Raw genomic sequence first — 20975 nt, 5'->3', positions numbered from 1 at the left:
ATTTATTAGTGAATCTGCTTGCCTAGACTAGGAATTTCACACACACACTCCTCCTTTCCTGAAAAACGGGGGCCTCTTATATCTCCTGCAGAATTTGTTTGGTCTTTTCCTCCTGGAGTAAAATCTACTGAACCTGGCCAGGAAAGCCAAGATCCTCTTCCATTCTAGAGCTACTCCAGGATGGAGTACTCAGCTAATTCCTTCAGGATCCAGGCTTGTGTCCTCAGTGGATGGGTGTGGAATATCAGTTGAATCTCACCTTCTAGGATCCAGGCTTGTGTCCTCAGTGGATGGGTGTGGAATATCAGTTGAATCTCACCTTCTAGTATCCAGATTATCCAAGATGGTTACTTATCCACCCTTCAAAGCTCTGATCCCTGCCTGGAGTCGAAACTGTCTTCTGAACTACCTCTGTATATACTCCTTTGAGCTTCTTCCTTTCCTTGCCCTTCTGTCCTGGAATGTGGCCATAACATTGGCCTGCACACCAAGTGCTATCTTTGCATGTGACTTTTGTAAGGAGAAAGTTTTCTCTGACTTGGCCTGGTTTCCTTTCCAAGGTGGTCTCTGCTTTCCCTCTTAAGCAGGAAATTTGCCTTCTCAATTTCTGCCCAGTCCCTGAGAAAAACAGGTTTAGGAGTTTTTAGGCCAAGCCATCTTGAAGTTTATGAGGAGCCTAAGTACTTACCAAAAACGTTCAAAACCATGAGTGCCTCTCCTTACTTTTTTCCCCCAAATGCCCAGTCCAGTTTACCTCAGACTTTTTCAGAAAGAGAAGATCATACCGATGAAACTTCAGGTGGATTAATTTAGTTTTGAGAAGCTAGTGGGGATGAGGGTGTGTGGTCAGATTTGGTTTTATTATGAGAAGCTAGCTCCAACCTTAACTATGGTTTAGCATCTCTTCATAATAACCAAAGTCTTCATGTGTCCTCCCCATATGGAGATTTCAGAGTGATCATTTGTCAGCTGCTGAATTAGGAGCCTTCAAGAATGGAACAGGGAGACCTGAAAGTGTTGGAGAAAACAAATGAGATGGCACTTGATATCTCTGGGGTAACCTTTGTTCTAGGGAGCTCAGGTTATTGACCTCTTCTCTTCTGTGTTGCATTTTCTTTGGATTGTAGCATTCTTCGATACCAGAAAAATAGCAGTTAGTTTGAAGAGTCTAGGCAGACCAAAACTTAGTTACTCTGCCTTGACCTCTTGGTTAAGTTATATATTAAGCTCTATGTAAAATCTTTGATTCCTAGAATAGGAAATTTTTAAAAACAGAAAATAATCTTTGGACATTATTTTGCAAATATATTTTTAATGTATAAAAGTTAAATGTTTTGCATTGCTTTCTCAAAGCCTGTTTTTTTCTGACAAGATGATGATTTCTTTTCTGAGCCTCACCTCAGTTTCTTCGAAATTGATGATGAGCTGTCTTCTATCTTCATAATTACCATGTGAATAAGTAATTTTGTGACCATCTCTTGGCAAGATTTCCAGCACAAGAGAGGAAATAGAATGTAGCAGACTTCTCTTTAGGTGCCCAGACTTCAGAAAATGAAAATGTGTGCACATGTAGATGTAAAGAAAAGTTTCCATAGAGCTTATGGGTAAGGTGCTCAAGTTTAGTGATCAATAAGATGTAGCTGCAACTGTCTTTTGACAGTTAGGGCTACTCTTAAAATGCTGCAGCTGCGCTGCTGGAGTGCTTCAGTGTAGACACTGCCTACACTGATGGGAAGGCTTCTCCTGTTGGTGTAGGTAATCCACTTCCTTGCGAGGCAGTAGTTAGGTCAATGGAAGAATCTTCTGTTGATCCAGCACTCGTCCACACCAGGAGTTAGGTCGGCATAGCTACGTCTCTTGAGTGCCTGGATTTTTTACACCCCTGAGAGACATAACTATACTAAAGTAAATTCCTAGTGTAGACCAGGCCTTAGTGAATGTTTGTATCTAAAGCTGACATTAATTAGAAAACAAATCAGTCCAGTTGCAGGAGTTTAGCTATTTCACTTTGCTACCTGTTGCTTTAGTGGCTTATTTGAGTTAACCTATTTTCCATAAGCTTTTTGTGTTTTACTGTGGCTGTAATATTGACCCAAGAGTAATCCTAGGAGAACCTTTAATAGATATCTTTCATTTATTACCTCCATATCTTTAAATCAACCATCTCTCTGTTACACAGGATTTGTCACAGAGCAGTTAATATTTTTGTTTTTTTGGTGCTGTACAAGAGAGACAGTCTCAAATTCAAATCTAAATTGCTTCAGTTTAAAAGACAGTGATCAGGTGAAGATGCATTGGGGCCTCTACAGAATGGAGTTTTTTGAGTCTCTCTCTCTTTCCTCACTTTTTTTAAGTGTATGATGACATTAACTGACTTGGGTTACAAGTTAAATTTCTGTTAGAGTGCCATGGAGTCTCAAACTCAGCAGAGCATGGGGTTTCCCAGATGTGGTTGGTTGACAGTTTATTGGAAGCCAGAACTGCAGTAAGTTCTGTGAAGCAGATCAGCCTTTAGTTTAGTGATCCAGGCCCTGGAGAAGGTTGGTCTAGGGCAAAGGTGATGAACTGAGGATAGCAGAAGGGGCAGATGGCCAGAATCCTTTCTCATTACTATATCTGGAATCCCCCCACTATTTATTGATGAAAGCTTTCTGTGATTACCTCTATAAGTAAGGCAGATTTATATCCCCCAAAATTTTTAAAAAAAACCATGTTGTTGAAAGCAAGGAACATCAGCACTAGGGTTTCCAAAGGAATTGGCTCTTGGGGTAGTCTACCTGCTATTAACTGCTGGATTTTCAAACATGTACTGTATAGCTTCTGAGCTCTGAAGATAATGAAATTATATATAACTTGGAGAAAAATCATGTCTGAGGAATGCACTGCACGTGTGATCAGGATGTTTGTAGTGACAGTGTAAAAGCTCATAATCAAATCTGGCTCATTATGTATATTTAAGCATCTTTCACATTATTGAAACAGGGTTTGTAATTCAGCTATTTATTTATCCAAGTGTTTGGACAACCTATTTTTCACCTTTCTAGCTTATAGGTTTGAATTTTAGGTTGAACTAAGCAATTGGCTAACTTTACATAAATTTTGTTTTGGTTTTTAAAATTTCTTTTTACTGGTATTTGTAAAACCAAATATACACCAGAGCACTCTGACCCCAACACACACGTCGTCTGCTGTAAAAACAGACCAGAGACCTAATATAATCTTAAAGGATCCAGCACCAGTTGACTTCAATGAGTTTTGGATCAGGCTCTAAGAAAGGAAAATGAAAAAAGTCCATTAACTGTTTTAAACTTCTTGGGCTCTACCCTTCCCTTGATCTATTTACACAACTCTCATTTATGCCAAATTTCCTATTGCACATACAGTCCCCAAGTCCACCCATCCCCACTTCAATAAAATCTACAGTCTGGCTTGGAAAAAATGTTGAGGAAGAAGAATGCAGAAATGTAGCTTTTAATATAACTAAATACACAGCTCAGGAAAATAAAACTAGTGCCAGAATTCCCTTCTATAGATACATTCCAAAACCATCAAAATAATAGAAATCAATTCAGACTTTCAATGGTGAGCCTATAATTCTGATTCATCTCCCTTTTAAATAATAAATTGACTGGCTGAGAGTTCAAAATGGGAAACAGGAAAAATCCTTAAAATAAACAGATTAAAAAATACCCCACATCAATTATTGATAATGTCAAATCAATGCAGCAATATCAGTCCTGATTCAGTCTCATTTAACCTCCCTATTAGTTAATTGTAATACTAAGGTAATTGCATGAGACTGGCATTTTTTCCAATACGATCTAGAATAACATCCTTTGAAAACGTGTCTCTTAGGTGTTCCAAATATTGAAGTCCAAACATCTCTTAACACTGGTAAAGTCAGAGAAAATTCATCCTTATCCATCACTCTCATTTTAGGAAGATACAGAATTGTTGTCAGCCTTTATCCTGGCAACTTGTTAAGTCTGAGCAATAGCTGGAAAAATGAGCTATTTCTTATTAACAAATAGCAAACATTCTCTAGTGGTATACTGAATGTTAACATACTCTTTGATATTTCCATTTAACATAGTCAGCTGCTGAGTTTGTTACTGATGCGTGCTCCTAAGTTCCCTCTGGGGGATTTAATAGGAAAGAAGGGGGGTAATTGGAATTCAGAATAAATGCTAAATAAAAGTAATTTTAAAAATGTTCCATCATTGTGACGGGGTAGTCTACCATTGAGGGCAGTAGTGCCCAATGCTCAGCCTACCTCGCCACCGGGCTTGGTTCTTTGAGGGTTTGGCAAAGTCCAGTAGGTGCATATATAGAGACCTACGGTCCTGGGAATGAATGGCGGTTGGGGAAGGAATCTGGAGACCATACCTTTAAGGGCTTGAAACTTTGAAGAGAAGGCAGGGCAAGGCTCCCCTCTCACCCAACCAATTGCTTTCCTGGGGTTGGAAGTGGATTTGGATTCAGTTTAGTCTGAAGAGCAAATGAATATTAAAATTGATTCGACTTGAAAACTAGACTGTCTTGTGTGTGTAAGTAAGGATGAATATACAATTTCCTGTTCTACTGAAATAAATGTGTCCTATTCCTATCCACCTCAAGCACATGAGATACAAAATATAGAGTTATGTTCAGGTGGTTGGAACAGGCTTATAAATTGTTACCCTCCTCCCGCAGGGACTTCAGGAACATTTCCAAGGATTCAAGTGAGCAGAATATCTACTGTAGTAGCTGTGAATAAGCTCAGTGTTTGCAGTGTCCCTATATTTTAACCTCTATGTCCATTTCTGCTGATAATAACAATCGATAAATGAATTGGGGGAAATTCAGGAAATGAATTAAGGGACAGCTATACTTCTCTTTGTTTTTGCTTTGCCATCAACTTCTTTTTGGAATAGCACTCTGAGAAATTAGATGAGTTAATCTACAGTGGCCTATTACATTGCTATGTTTGGAAAACGTTCACCTGCAATAAAATAATGTACATAAATGTTTTATAATCAGGTTTAACCTTCTGGCATCACAGATTAAGAATCTCATCCTACTAGGTGCTGAATGCCCATCAAAAGTGCTTAGGATCTCATAAGAGGTCTCACCCCCTTGTAGGATCTGGTGAGGGGCCTGGTCCACAGTAACCCCCCACTTCGAACTAAGATACGCAATTTCAGCTACGTGAATAACATAGCTGAAGTCGAAGTACCTTAGTTTGAACTTACTGCAGGTCCAGACGCGGCAGGCAGGCTCCCCCGTCGATGCCCCGTACTCCTCTCGTCGAGCAGGAGTACCAGCATTGACGGCGAGCACTTCTGGGATCGATCCCAGAAGATCGATTGCTTACCGCCGGACCCGGCGGTAAGTATAGACCTACCCTTAGTGTCTTCTCAGTACAATATCCACCTCCACCACTAGAGTCAGAAAGACCAAGAACAGTGGAAAAACTAGCAAAATATATATTTCACTGTTCAGCATGAATAGCAAGAACTTCGCCTGTGACTCTTCACACAGCTGAATAAAATGGGTGCCGGTTTTTTTCTGACTGTGTATTTTTATCAGTAATCTCTTTCCGAAGGATAGCCTTTTGTGTATATATAACTCTAACATAAATGGAAAATTAGCTTGTTTGTTTATTCAAGTTCCAGCAATCCCAATGTAACATATTTTATTCCTTTGCAAAAATACCTGATTTCAAAGATCTCAGTGAAAAAGCAAGGATATAGGAAAAGGAAATTTAATCTGTGAACAGAATTTCATTTTATTAAATTTATTATCAAGAAGTTTTGGTTGTAGTAATGTATGCATCTGATATAATTTAAAAGTAGCTGCTTCCAGAGAAAGCCATGCTTTTAATTAACTAAGACATTGCTAAATCTCTTCTAATCTAAGAAGAAAATTCCATAACAGGTAAGTTTCACTTTTTGTTTTTTGAGTTATCTTCTACTATTTGTTCTTCTAGGGCAGTGGTTCTCAACCTTTCTAGACTACTGTACCCCTTTCAGGAGTCTGATTTGTCTTGTGTATCCCCAAGTTTCACCTCATTTAAAAACTACTTGCTTACAAAATCCAATCTAAAAATACAGAAGTGTCACAGCACACGATTACTGAAACATTGCTTACTTTCTCATTTTTACCATAAAATTATAAAATAAATCAATTGTAATATAAATATTGTACTTACATTTCAGTGTATTGTATATAGAGCAGTATAAACAAGTCATTGTCTGTATGAAATTTTAGTTTGTAGTGACTTCGATAGTGCTTTTTATGTAGCCTGTTGTAAAACTAGGCAAATACCTAGCTGATTTGATGTACTTCCTGGAAGGCCTTTGGGTACCCCCAGGGATGTACATGTACCCCTGGTTGAGAACCACTGTTCTGGGGCAGCCTGGCACACTGACCTGCTTCCTCCCTACCATTAGATGGAGACAATCTAAAACAGGCTTTTTAGGGTGATGTCACTTCCTTTTATAGAAGGAGCTTAGCAGTTCACAACTGTTTGTCTCCAGTAGTTAGACAAGCTCTCTTAATGGCTATGCAGAAAAAGAATGAAGATCGGAAGGAAAGATGATGCCTGGGAGGGGCAAGAAGGGTCACTTCCCCCTCCCCAGATGCTTGGGGTGGGGCACATTCAGCAGGGAACCTCAGCAGCGAAGGGAGCAAAATGTGGGTCCACCGGGCGGCCCCGTGCCGGCAGCTCCTCCGATGCAGCTGTACCACTCTCAGCCCAGCCCCCAGCTCTTCCACACAGCTGTGTCTCTGGGGTTTGTACAGCCCCGCCGGAGAACAGGGCTGGGGGGGGGCGGGGTTGGGGGCTGTACTGGCACAGCCATGTGCTGGAGGAGCTGCCGGTGTGGGGTTGACTGGCAGCCCCACATTCTGCTCCTTTCACCACTGTGGTGGTGCTCTCCCTTCCCCCAGTAACATGGGATGGGGAGGGGATAGAGAGAGCGTGGGCCCCCCGGGTTGGGGGTGGGGTAGGGAGGTCACATGCCCCCCTTAAGCTGGTTGCCCCCCTTTGTGTCCCTCCCATGAGTCACCCAACCAGACTTCAGAAACTGCTTCAGAAGAATCTACAGTTTGGCCAAGAAGACCCAGTGAGCCAAATGTGTTGAGTCTAGATATAGATACCTGTGTCAGGTTGCATTTCGGAGAAGGCATCCTGTGCCAAGGTCCAAAGGATCATAAATATCCATTTCCCCTTAGACTTAAAGCATGTCCTTAGTGAAATGACAGAATGGAGAGAGAGTGGGTGCATCAGGTAATCTCCGCCATGATCGCCTCATAAAGCCTCCATGTCCTTGGCATGCTTCAGATTGTGTAGGACATGTTCAGCTTGGTGTAGAGAGTGCCAAGTAATTTTCTCCTGAAAGGCGCATGGTGTTATGGTAGCTTTTCCGTATATCAAGGCAACTCAGCGATGCCCCCATTTTAGTATGACACTGCCACTCTGACTATGGATGAGTGAAAATCACTAGAGAACAATGTGATGTGTTTCTCCTTGCATTCCTTTCACTGAAGCTAAAGTGCTGCCTCCACATTGCAGTGCATTATGGTAGAAATATACCATCTACCTCATTTCCAGGTTGGTTTCCAGATTATATATCATGTTGACTTTACCTGCAAAAGTGTTTTTTCTATTCTAGTGGCCTAATTAATTAATAATCAAAACAGGCCTGCTAGCTAATACATCCACAAACTTTGTTTCGGTTTACCTTTTTGTTTTGTTTTGTTCTTACTGCTTTAAAAGGGACAGGCAGAGTGGGCAGTGAGAGAGAGCTGGCAGGCACTTTGCGGATTTGCTCCACATAAGTGTTGGTGCATTTTAGTACTGTCCCCCAGCACTGTAGCAACTCTAGAAATTTGGTTCTGGGCTTCTGCTGAACAGACGCTGCCCAGTTGTGTTGAATCCCTTGGAGGTTCTGTGTTCCAGGCAAATGTCCACAAGGGACTATAGTAAAATCATCAAATGTATTTGATTTCTGAACAAAGCCAGTTGTGAACAGGACTCTAGAAGGAAAAGACAAGCCTAGTAACCCCCTTCACTAATAAATACAGCCACAAAGCAAAGGATGAGTGGACTACTACAGAAAATAAAAGATAATAAATGGGAAGAGGAAGGAATTATCCCACTCCCTAGTTTATGAATTTTAAATTGTTTCGAGATAAAGTTTCATGTTAAAACATAAAGCAAGTTCTGGATGCGAGAGTTTTTATTGGCCTCTAACATAATTTTACCCTCATTGTTTATTTTTTGTTGCAGGCCTGATGGTACTGAATCCCATCCACTTACCTTCAACTCCCATTGAAGTTAATGTAATATACTCTTACGGGATTATTCTATTAGTTTCAAATACAAAAGCAGAAGGGGTCTGTATGTCCTCTGCCTAGAACACAAATTCTGATTGAAGTCAGGCTGCTGCAGTGTTGTTCAGTAAGCTGAGAGGAATACATCTCCAGCCCTTTGGGTACCACACATTCTATTAGATCACACTCACTGTCCATGTGCTACTGAGTCAATTGATGTGTAAGGGAAGAGCCCTTAGCAGCTTACTGGAAACATGGAATTTTAAATGCCTCAAGAAGCTGTCATCTGCCAGCATCCTGGAACTCATTCTTGAAAAGTGTTTGCAGTCTCCTGGAGAGATTTTTGTTGTAGGGAAGGTCAGCTGGGGACTAGGATATTTATATGCTGGAGTTTTTTATAAACACCATGAACTATATACAGGAACATAATCCATTGCTTTGGTTATAAATTGTTTTATGATTAAAAGGAAACAACATTTAATTTGAAACCATCTTTTTTCTTTGTATCTTTTTTGTTCTTTCTACACAGTTATCAGCTTTCCGAAAAAGCACAGCTGCTTTTACTGCTGGTATATTGATTTAGTCAGATTTCTCTTCTCTGAAATGATTGAGAGGTTTAGGGTCATGCAGTTCAGACATCTGTAAAATAAATTTGGTATCTTGAATTCGGCTATGTTTTTAAATAAGTAGATAGATTAAAAATAGTATTAAATCTTTCCCGAAACCTTATCTATTGTTTTAAAATGCAACAAGGATATCATTCTTTCTGATATAATTGAACAGTTACCAAGACAGCAAAGGGGGAATCTGTGACTCTCTTTCCTACAAGGAATTGTGATTCTCCCCCTCCCCCCTCCCCCCCCCCCCCCGCGCCATTTTAGTTAAATGGGCTAAAGATTTCTATCATCTTGTCGCTTTTTATCTCAAGTAACAGATAAAGTATATTGACTTGCTGTGCTTTGAAAAGAATACAGATATAGCAGAACACCCATAAAACTACCCCTTTCTTCCTGAAGTAAACATATCTGCTTTACAGATGGGAAAAAGTATCTAAATGAGGATTCAAAGATATAGCTCCTGGTTATTTTGGCAGTGTTACGCTTCCTAACTTGTTTTACTGAACTCCTGCAGTCACTGATATTTACATATTCCACTTAGTGCTGCTTCTCTTACTCTTTGTTTCTTACTTAGATATCCTTTCATTTATGCGCTATCCACAGTATCTTATCTACATAGGTTTTAGGGTTTATTGATGCACAGCTTACTGCATTGATAAGACTTCAGACAGAGAAGAATAGCGTAAAAGAAAAGGGAGGGGTGAAGGAGGGAAGGCCAGCTATGCAAAGACTCATCATGCGATAACATAGCTATGGAAGCGTGTAACATAGCTATGGAAGCATACGTGCCCTGATATGTTTGAAAACCCTAGTAGACAGATTCTGAAGATTTCCTGGGGGATAGAATAATTTGCATTGGGAAGGGATCTCTAGTGTGTCATCTACTCCCTGAGATCTGGCAGGATCAATTTTATGATGCTTAAATACTCTCTGATAGATAGGTACCAAGTGTAGCTTGTTCCCTGGCCTAATGGTTCTTATGGCTATAAAGTTTCCCTGCAGTAGTTAACCTAAATTTCCCCTGCTGCTGCTAAAGCCCATTACTACTTGTTCAGTCATCACTGATTAATGAGAATAATTGGTCTCTGTCCTTTCTAATATCTCTTTGTATGTATTTGTAAGACAGTTATGTCTCCCTTCAGCCTCCTTTCCTCTAGACCAATCATTTCCAATTCTTTTAATCGTTTTCCTCATAGGTCTGATTTTTTTAAAACCTCCTATTTTTGTTGCACCACCTTTAAACTCCTCCTAATCGATCTGTCTTTTAAATTGTGACTTAGCCAGAGCTTAGTTAATCTTAAATATTTGCAAGAGAAGGTATAAGAAGCCATGTTGCTCATGGCTAGCAAACAAGTATCTCTCTTCAGGACAAGCACATCCTCATTGGTGTGTCCTGAACAACCCAATCACTCTACCATGCAGCACTGTGTGAAATTTACCTCTGACCAGCACACAGTTAAAAAGCACTAAGGGCCAGTATGGGAGGGGAGGATATATGTAGATATTAAACAAATATCTGCAGCCCTACAATGTCTGATGAAAACAGAGATTGACTGTTCTTTATTTAACTATTGCTATTATTCAGATATAAATTGGCCTCACCCCAAGCCCTGGAAGTGAGCACACCCAACTGCAAAGTTTGAGGAAGTTTGGATTCAAATCCAGACGTTGTGGATCATGCCCATCTCTAAATATAAACTTGCAGAGAATATCTCCTTTAAGTCGCCCTCTAGGAAAGGTGGGGATGGTGCCTTTTTTCTCATTTTCCCTGTAGGCCAATTTACAAAGAATATCATTGACTATGACCCTGTTTCCAGGGTTGCACTTCAGATTACCTTGATTTGATGCAAATTACTGTGAAGCAACTAGGAAACACTGCAATTTCCATTAAATACAGTAACTCCTCACTTGAAGTCGTCCCGGTTAACATTGTTTCATTATTAGGTTGCTGATCCATTAGAGAACATACTCGTTTAAAGTCGCACAGTGTTCTATTACAAGATTGTTTGGCTCGCCCCGCTCTGTCTACCCAGTGTTTCAGCCGGGGAGTGGGCAAGCCTCCAACCCCGCTCCCCAGCAGGAATGCTGGGCGGGCAGAATGGGGCAAGCCCCCACGTCCTGACCTCGCTCCCTGGCTGGAATGCCGGGCGGGCGGAGTGGGGCAAGCCCCCATACCCCAATCCTGCTTCCCCCCTGCCTCAACCAAGCTTCACAATCATCATTGGTGAGTACAGTATTAAATTGTTTGTTTAAAATTATTTAAAACTTATACTGTATATGTATATAACATCTTTTGTCTGGTGAAAATTTTTTCCCTGGAACCTAACCTCCCCTATTTACATTAATTCTTATGGGGAAGTTGGATTCGCTTAACATCATTTCGCTTAAAGTAGCATTTTTCAGGAACATAACTACAACATTAAGTGAGGAGTTACTATACCAGATCAGGGTTCACCTAGTGACATGAAGCTTACATCTGACAGGTTGAAGGGTCTCTAGAAAGCATAGCAGCTAGGTGTTTTGTTTTGGGTGCCAATCACCTAGGTGTTGCTATCTGTGCAGGATTGTTTGACTCTGTCCCCCATTCCCTGATGCTCTGATCAAAGGAGCACAGTTACGTCTTGGCTTTACTCTGTGGTGTATTACAGCCTTCTGTGCCCAGCCATATGTAGAGCTTGAAGACTGGAAGCCCTGGCTCTCAGTGAATGGGGCAGTAATAAAGTCTGACAGTTCTAGGAAGTAACAACTGTGTTTTGGATTGTTTTGATTTGTTAAACGACAAAGTGGATTAACATGTTGATTGAAGGGTTGGTGTCCTGGAGATGAAATCTATTATACAGTTTATTATTGAGCTGCAGGGGAAGAACTGAAATTTTTGGCAGTATTCCAGGCTGTCACCGGAGGGACACATCTACCATGACAGAGATTGGGCATGATTTTTGACTTGAAGGCCATTTGTTATTTAAACTTTACCCTTTTTACCCCCATGGTTTTGGCTACCACTTAGTTTGAACCTGTTCTACAAGTAATACAGTACAAAGATATTGTACAATACAAGCATGCATTATCTTTACTGACCAGTAAATGTTTAGCTTCTGACAAGTGGTGGATCAGTTAGTTAATAATATTTGTTAAGGATTTTGGCATATGTCAGACTCTGTTACTTTTTAATAACCCAGTCTTTTTTTTAATTAAAGGTAAATATTGACCAGATATTTTGTATTTCTCACTTTGACTAAGCAAAAGAGATTCAAACTCTGTATCTTGATGTTTGGGAGAAGGTGTCAGAATATAGAAATCATTTCATGATTTCATATATATAATGGGGACATTTTCAAAACACCTAAAAGATTATTCCTGAGGGAATTATGTGCCAAAAAATTAAAAATTCTGTCCCCCCCCCAATTCTGTGCAAAATATTTTAAAATTCTGCAAATTGTATTTGTCAATAAATAAATGTGGAGACTCCAGCATGGCAGTGGGGAGCGGAGGCCACTGGCTGCACAGAGGTGGGAGATCACCCTGTAGCACGCCACCCTCTTGGGACACGGACTTGGTGGTGAGGCTGTACCCGACCCTGACACAATGCAAGGGCCTGCCTGCCCCAGAAACACCCTGCGGCCCTGCCCCTCCATGCCAGGCACATCAGGTGTGGGCAGGTAGGCTCAGCCAGCCAGGATCCAAGTCTGAAGGGGTGGGGTGACAGGATTCTGTGTGGGACAATCTGGATGCGGGCAGCTCAGTGGGTGGTCCAGGTGTAGGGGGGATCTCGATGCACAGGGGCTTGTTGGGGGTTCTGGGTTTGGGGGAGTGGGACTCCATAGGGGGGTCCAGGTGAAGATGATTGGGAGTGGGGGTCTGGGTGTGGGAGCCTCAGCGGGGGAGTCCTTGTGCTGGAGGACTGGGGCTCATCAGGGTGGGGGTCCAGGTGCAGCTGATTGGGGCTTAGTGTGGTGGGGGTTCAAGTGCTGGGGGGGCTCGTTGGGGCAGTCCAGGTGCATGGGGGTGGGGTTTGTTGGGGTGGGGATTCAAGTGCTGGGGGGCTCAGCGTGGGTTGGTCTGGGTGCAGGGGTGGGGATCTGGATGCGGGAGGGGGTGGGGCTTGGTGGGGGGGGTCTGTGTGCAGGGGTGGGGATCTGGATGCGGGGTGGGCTTGATGGGGGGGTCTGGGTACAGGGGGGATCTGGATGCGGGGGGGGGGTAGGGCTTGGTGGGGGGTTTGGGTGGAGGGGGCTCCAAATGCAGGGGTGCGGCTCGCAGGTGGGGGCTCGGGTGTGGGACACTCAGTGACCCCTCCCCTCCCCTCATGGCTGAGGCGCCATGGTGTCAGGAAGCAGAGGGAGGTGTGGAGCTTCCTGCAGCTGGGGGAGGTTTCTGGGGGTGGGTCTGACCCAGCCCCAGTCCTGGCTCTGGCTGCTCCTTGCAAGGAAAGAGCAAGTCTGGTCCTCCCCAGACCAGCCAGAACTAGCAGCCGAGCCGTACTTCCTATCTTTCCTACGTGGTGGGATAGTTTGCTCTTGTGCCCTTAATAACGTTTCTTTGAAAAATTGCCAACTTTCTTTAAGTGTTTTTCCCTTTAAATTTGCTTCACGTGGGATCTCGCCTACCAACTTGCTGAGTTTGCTAAAATCCATTGTCTTTATTGTGCTGTTTTCCCTCCTACTATTCCTTAGAATCATGAATTCTATCATTTCATGATCACTTTCAAATTCTCAACCCAGTTCCTCCCTGTTCGTCAAAATCAAATCTAGAACACCTCTCCTGTAGTAGCTTTCTCCACCTTCTGAAATAAAAATTGCTCCAATACATTTCAAGAACTTGTTGGATAATCTGTGCCCTGCTGAGTTATTTTCCCACCAGATGTCTGGGTAGCTGAAGTCCCCCATCATCACCAAGTCCTGTGCTTTGTATGATTTTGTTAGTTGTTTAAAAAAAGCCTCATCTACCTCTTCTTCCTGGTTAGGTGGTCTGTAGTAGACCCTTATCATGACTTCATCCTTGTTTTTTACTGCTTTTATCCTTACCCAGAGACTTTCAACAAGTCTGTCTCCTCTATTTCCCTCTCAACTTCAGTCCAAGTATTCATTTTTAATATATAAAGCAACACCTCCTCCCTTTTTTTCCCTGACGGTCCTTCCTGAGCAAGATGTACCCTTCTATACCATTTGTTTATTTTATTATTTTCCTAAGTGAAGTACTTTGCATGTGTCTTTATTGAATTTCATCTTGTTGAATTCAGACCAATTCTTCAGTGTGTCGAGTACTTTTGGAATTCTAATCCTGTCGTCCGAAGTGCTTGCAACCCCTTCCAGCTTGGTGTCATCTGCAAATCTTATAAGAATACTTTCCACTCCGTAATCCAAGTCATTGACATTATTGAATAGTACCAGACCCAGGACTAACCCTCGCGGGACCTCACTAGATATGCCTTCCCAGTTTAATAGCAGACCATTGATAATTACTCTTTGAGTATGGTCTTTCAGACATTTGTACACATTTTATACGTGTACAAGAAACTTTGGCGATTACCACAAAAAATGTGGATCAAAGATTATATTAGAACATTGCCTCAGTGCATGACATAGTGTGCTCTTCTGTTTTTCTAGGGTCTGTTTTTTGAAAGATGCTAAGATTCCAGGTGATCAGCACCTTCTGGAATTGGGCTCTTCATCCTCTATGAATTGGTGACTTTTGTAATGTGCCTTTGTGGAAATATGTATGATATCACAAACATACGTATTTCAAAGAAGCACAAGCACAGGTTCCCAGCAAATTAACTATTGGAATTTGTAAAACTGAGTACAGTTAGTAACTAGTTCATTATTGCTATGTATGCTTGATACTGTATTTACAAGTTAATGGTGATAGCACCAACATCTTGGAGTAATGTTAGTTTTCTGTTGTCTGTAAATCTGGGAACAAAATAATTAGACTACAGAAGAGGAGGAAACCTCGAATAAAAAGGGATTTACATTTATTGCATTTTGCAGGGTTGTTTTCAGAAATATTGCACATGTCTTAAGACTTTGTTTCTTATCAATTTTATAGAGCTCAGGCTTCTTAACAGCACTGCTTTAAAATGACTTGTTCTTGGACTCAACGTTAGTATCAGCGCTTTCCATGAAAACAAGCATGTTACAAAAGGGTCAGGTTTCACGAGACCGCAATAGACTTGTAAAAACTGATTTTACTGGCACAAGGAAGTCAAGCATTAGGAAGAAATCAGAGATTTGCATAAAGAAGTAAGATGTAGAAGGAGTGGGTATTGAGCTATGCTGAAGAACAGTTTATGAACTGGGATTGATTGGAAGTAAAATAAAAAAAAAAAAAAAAAAAATGTTAAAGCCAACCTTGTAACATTAATAAATAGGAAGCTTTTTGTGAAAAATATTGTGCAACTTTTTGTATAATCATGATATCTAGAATCCCTAAGATCTCATTCACAGGGAGATAGCCTTGTTTTAAAAGACACTCAAAGGAAAAGAAATCTACTTAAAATGTTTGTCTTTGTAATTGACATATCCTCAGATTGTTTAAATAAAAATAATTGGTAAATCTGTTAGTAATCCATCAATTATGCAATTTTATTTTTTGCATGTCACTGCTCTTCCTTATTCTCAGTTTCACTTGTGTCCCTTGTGCGTGCCACTTTTAAGTTCTCTTGCACCAGATGCAACGTATGTGTTGCATGGAAATATATTATTGTCACTGGCATTTTAAAATGTTATGAAAATATTTCTCTTTAAAACTAGGAGCAAGTGGATTGTACAACTTCTAACAAAACCTAAATATTGATTGCCTGACAATGTCCTCTTAAATAACATCACAAACAACCATCAGGAAATTGTGGGCATAATCCTGCAGTTCCCATGCAGACCAAACATCCTTTGAAGTCAATGGGAGTTCTATCAGCAAAGAGACTGTGGGATTATACTGGTCTATTGTTTCAACACGTAATTCTCACCCCATCAGTTGCATGAATTAACTCTTAAATAAACATGGATTTAGCTTACATTTTTCTTGTGTTTTGTTGATTTGTGTCATAGCCATAATGTTGTTTAATCTATAACTTTGTTCTGTTGCTAGGGCGAATTCTTTGAAACCAAGCAAATTAGTGTAGTTGTTTGTTACAACATAGTGCCTTCAGTAAATAGACCAGTGATACTATGAATGCAAATTAAAATAAGACCTATCTTTTTCCATTTGAAAATCTTCAGTTAAGAGTGGATTTCCTAGAGAGAGGAGTTAATTGTGACTGTAGGCTTTGGTTATGAATCTTGGTAAATAATGAAGAGGATAGGTCACTGATTCAGAGCAATCTGGATTGCTTGTTAAACTGGGCATAAATGAACAATATGCATTTTAATATGGCTAAATGTAAACGAATACATCTAGTAGAGTGACCAGATGTTCTGATTTTATAGGGACAGTCCCGATATTTGGGGCTTTTTTTTTATATGAGCTCCTATTACCCCCCACCCCGTCACGATTTTTCACACTTGCTATCTGGTCACCCTAAGATCTAGGAACAATGAATGTAGTCCATGTTTACATGAGGGGCAGCTCTATCCTGGGAAGCAGTGACTCTGACAAAGATTTGGGGATTATGGTGGATAATCAGCAAAACATGATCTCCCAAGCATGTGGCCAAAAGGGCTAATACAATCCTGGCATGCAGAAACGGGAATCTTAAGTAGGAGTAGAGAGTTATTTTACCATTATGTTTAGCACTGGTGCGACCACTGATGGAATACTGTGTCCAGTTCTGGTGTCCACAATTCAAGGATGTTGATAAATAGGAGAGTGCTCATAGAAGAGCCACAAGAATGATAAAAGGATTAGAAAACATTCCTTATAGTGATAAATTCAAGGAGCTGAATCTATTTAGCTTACCAAAGAGAAGGTTAAGGGGTGATTTGATTACAGTTTATAAGTATCCACACATTCTAGTATGGTTTATTTTATCTACATTTAATAATAGGCTCCTCAATCTAGCAGAGAAAGGAATCCAATAGAAGTTGGAGCTAGACAAATTCTGACTGGAAATAAGGTGTAAAATTTTAATAATGAGGGTAATTAACCTCGGGAACAATTTAGCAAGGGCTGTGGTGAATTCTCCATCACTGGCCACCTTAAAATCAAGATTGGATGTTTTTCTAAAAGATCTGTTCTAGGAATTATTTTGGGGAAGTTTGATGGCCCGTGTTATACGAGAGGACAGACTAGATGATCACAGTGGTCCCGTCTGGCCTTTGAATCTATGACTCTTTCATTGTTACCATTGTTGTCAGTAGATGATACTAAGATGATGGTTTAGACATAGTCTTTGAGTGTTTTCATTTGCAGTTTTTCTTTCTCATTTTCTTTCTCTTTCTGATTTTAAAAGACTTGTGACTGAATATAACTTTTGTGAGCCATGCAGTGTATTACACAAAGAATGAGTGAAACAACTAAAAACAGCAGGGAATAATATACTTGTGGCAACCTAGTTACTGCTGCTCAGGGAGGTGGTGTACTTACAGCAATGGAAAAACCCTTTCAGTTGGTATAGGCTGCATCAACATTATGGGTTTATGCCAGCATAACTACAGTGCCATAGCTATGCCATTATAGTCCCATAGGTCTGGTGTACACTTAAAAGTTAAGTCAACGTAAGCTACAGCATTCAGGGACATGAAATTCACACCTTTGTGGCTTATGCTGACCAACCTCCCCAATGTAGACGCAGTAAGGTTGACGGAAGAATGCTGCCGCTGACTTGGCTACCCGACACTAGAGGAATGTAAACATGGCCCAATGCATGATTTTTAGCTTATATTTATGGCTGATTCTCTGTTATCCTGCTCCTTGTGTAGTCATTTACACCCATGGTAAGTGAATGTAAAATGCTCCCATTTTGATTTGTCTCACTTTGCACGGGTGTAAAAGACTACACAAGGAGCAGGATAACAGAGAATCAAGATCTTAGGGCTTGTTTAGATACAAAAGTTAAAATGCTTAACTATACAGAGTGCTACAACCCACCTAGTGTGGATGTAATTATATAGGTATAGCTTATTTCCATACAGGAAGAGGAATAAGCTATGCTGGTTATAAGGCATCTTTATACTGGCATAATTTCACCCACACGAGGGGTTGAAGCAGCATAACTATATCAGTAAAAATAAAATCTCACCCCTGACCAAAGTAGTTACACTTCCACAAAACTGTGACCATGTCTACACTATGGGGACTATAGCAGCTTAGTTACAGTGCCATAACTCTGCTGGTATAACCCCACAGTGTAGACGCAGCCTATAAAAATGGAAGAGGTTTTTCCATTGCTGTAACACCACCTCCCTAAGGTCCATGGAAGCATTTTTCCCTCAAGAGCTGCCTGTTATGTTAATTGTGCCATGAATATCAGTAAGTAGAACATACAGTATTGTTGTAGCCATGTTGGTTTCAGGATATTAGAGAGTCTAGGTGAGTGATGTAATATCTTTTATTGGACTAACCTCTTTTGGTGAGATAATAAATTTGTTAGTCTCTAAGGTGCCACAAGTACTCCTGGTCCTCTTTTGGTGAGAGAGACAAGCTTTTGAGCTTACATGGGGCTCTTCTTCAGGTCTAGAACAATTGATTAGAGGCTTTGTTCTCCTTCCCCTCCCCCCCACCTCCCGTCCTTTGTTTCCTGAGCAATGGAATCAAACAGTTAAATCAAAGGTGTTTACTGATCTGCTGTGTGAAGTGTTTCATTTTTGTTATAATTTCCTTAAACCATAAACAGATGAAACTTTGTACGGGGAGGTCCTGGGTGTCAGTGGCTACACCACAGATAATGTATCCCAGACAGTTGTTTTCCCATCAGAGACAAATTTTTACAATTCTACAGGAGTCTTTTCTGGAACTGAGGAAGGATAGTAATTACTGTTGTTATAAAGTCAGGACCAAAACTTAACTGGCAGGGGCCAAGTTTAGTTGTGCAAAGCTTCCATTGTAATGAATGGGAGTTTACCCCAAGTCGGGATAGTAGGATCAGGCTCCAGATTGGAGTTCTTTTGTACACATACAGTTGTACCACTTTAATGAGAGATCTGTTTTTTAGTTAAATAGGAGCCCATTTTTGTATAGATATACTTAATTTGGTTTAAGAGTGGTTTATTTTGATTTAGTTTAATACATTTTTTTTTTTAAACAGGGTTAGCTAAACCAAAATAAGCCACTCTTAGATCATATTATGTGGGTCCAGAGGCAAACTTGCACTGGTTGAACTAAGTTTGTCTAAAAGCACACCTTCAGTTAAAACAATACAAGTTTGGTGTAGACAAAACCTAAAAGATGCTTGCTTTTTTAAATGTAGGGAAGTGGACCATTCTGGGTAACTTTTATGCAAATGAATCTGCAAATACCTTTCTTGTGTAATCTGATGTTTAACCTCACTGAATTCTAGTATGGTTTATTTGTTTCTAACTTACTTTTTTTCAGCATTTTAATTCATTCTTTTTTTTTTTTTTTTTTTTTAGCCATTTCTGCATTTGAAGTCCAACCACTTTCAATTGAGGTCCAAGAAGGTGGAGTGGCTCGGTTTGCTTGTAAAATAATAGCAAACCCTCCTGCCGTAATCACATGGGAAGTGAATCGAACAACCTTACCTCTAGCCTTGGACAGGTATGTAGATTTTTTTACATTTTGTAATGATATTTACTCTGTGCTCATTTTGAGTCTGTCATTCTTAAAACCATAGTATGAATGGAGAATCTTAACCTTTCAATGCCGTTATTGATAACGAAGCACTAACTGCACTATACCGCAGATGTTAACATCTCAGAATCATTAACAACGAGAATAATATTATATGTCTGGCATCGAAATTGGGACTGCAGTCCAGAATAATTCACTTTCAGAATAATAAATAATCCTGGCACCACTTATTCATGTGAGTAACTTTTATATAAGAAAGTAGTCCCACTGAAGTCAATGAGACTACTTATTTCCATAAAGTTACTCACATGAATAAGTATCACAGAACTGAGGCCTTATTTAATAATTTTCTCACTCAGAAGACATCAACAAAGGAATAGAATCCCACCTATGTTTATTTTTAAGGATTTTTTTTTTTAAAGTTTCAAGATACTCACTGGACTGTTAATTAATCAAACAAAGTATTAGGAGATGACGAGAAGTGGAATCATCAGGAAATTGCTGCCTTGTGCTACTGGCTGTAGAATGAAAGAGTTGAGCAATCACTGGCCTAGAGCCATGACTAAAGTAAAAGGGCGATGTGTAGTCATGGGATGCTGTGCAGGGGGGTTTGGCTGCTGGAGCAATTTGAATTGGAGGAATTTTTCACTAGTGGTATGTATGAGGTTTGCTGTGAGAAAGCTAGCACTGGGCATACTTTTCCCTATAGGTGTGATAAAGGATTATGGTATCTGGATAAATTGGGTTGGAACACTTAATACTATGAAATTCCTTCTCAGTAGAGCTTTTCCTTTGACCTGATCATGACTTAACTCACAGCATGCCCCCTGATACATTTTTCTTTGTCCCCCTACTCCTTTCTTTGCAGCATGACCCCCCCCCCCTTGCAAACTTTCTACTTCACCACCTAACTCGTGTTGATTGTGTTCACTCTTCCCTGGTTGCAACAGAGGGAGAAAAAGGAGAAGAGTTGGAAGCATAGATACAATTACAGGCAACGTGGACTGTGTTTCTCTACATATCAGATACGCACTGGAACTGGAAATCACTGAAAACCAGTCAACGTTTTTGCAAATATTTAACTATGAATCCTCAGACCCACCAATCTGAGAGTAATAGGCTGAATAATGAGGGGTTTGGTATCTAAGGGTGCAGAACAATTGTTACAGGTAAATTCCTATGCTTTCATCAGTGGGGGGTGGGGCATGGAGCGGATTTCCCTGATAGATCCTTGAAGGTAAGGAATACAGAGAAGTGAGTCATGTGTTTAGAATGTTTTTGTGAGGTTCCTGTCAGCCGTTTTCAGATTGATGTGGTGATTGCTCTCAGATAATCAAGTCAGTAAATTGTGGTCTGTGT

General features: G+C 40.5%; 1 protein-coding gene across 1 annotated transcript in view; it reads left to right on the top strand.

Moving 5' to 3' along the window:
* Window positions 1–20975, top strand: part of PRTG (protogenin) — a 117282-nt gene that overhangs the window by 32658 nt on the left and 63649 nt on the right. The window contains exon 3 of the mRNA XM_054043103.1: window positions 19439–19583. Within this exon, the coding sequence (XP_053899078.1) occupies window positions 19439–19583 (145 nt within the window). The remainder of the gene's footprint in view (window positions 1–19438; window positions 19584–20975) is intronic.

This window comes from Malaclemys terrapin, chromosome 10 (genome assembly GCF_027887155.1).
Source record: "Malaclemys terrapin pileata isolate rMalTer1 chromosome 10, rMalTer1.hap1, whole genome shotgun sequence".
In the NCBI taxonomy this organism is placed as follows: domain Eukaryota; kingdom Metazoa; phylum Chordata; order Testudines; family Emydidae; genus Malaclemys; species Malaclemys terrapin.
Note: the sequence above shows the minus strand (reverse complement) of the source record. Positions and strands in the feature narration are given on the sequence as shown.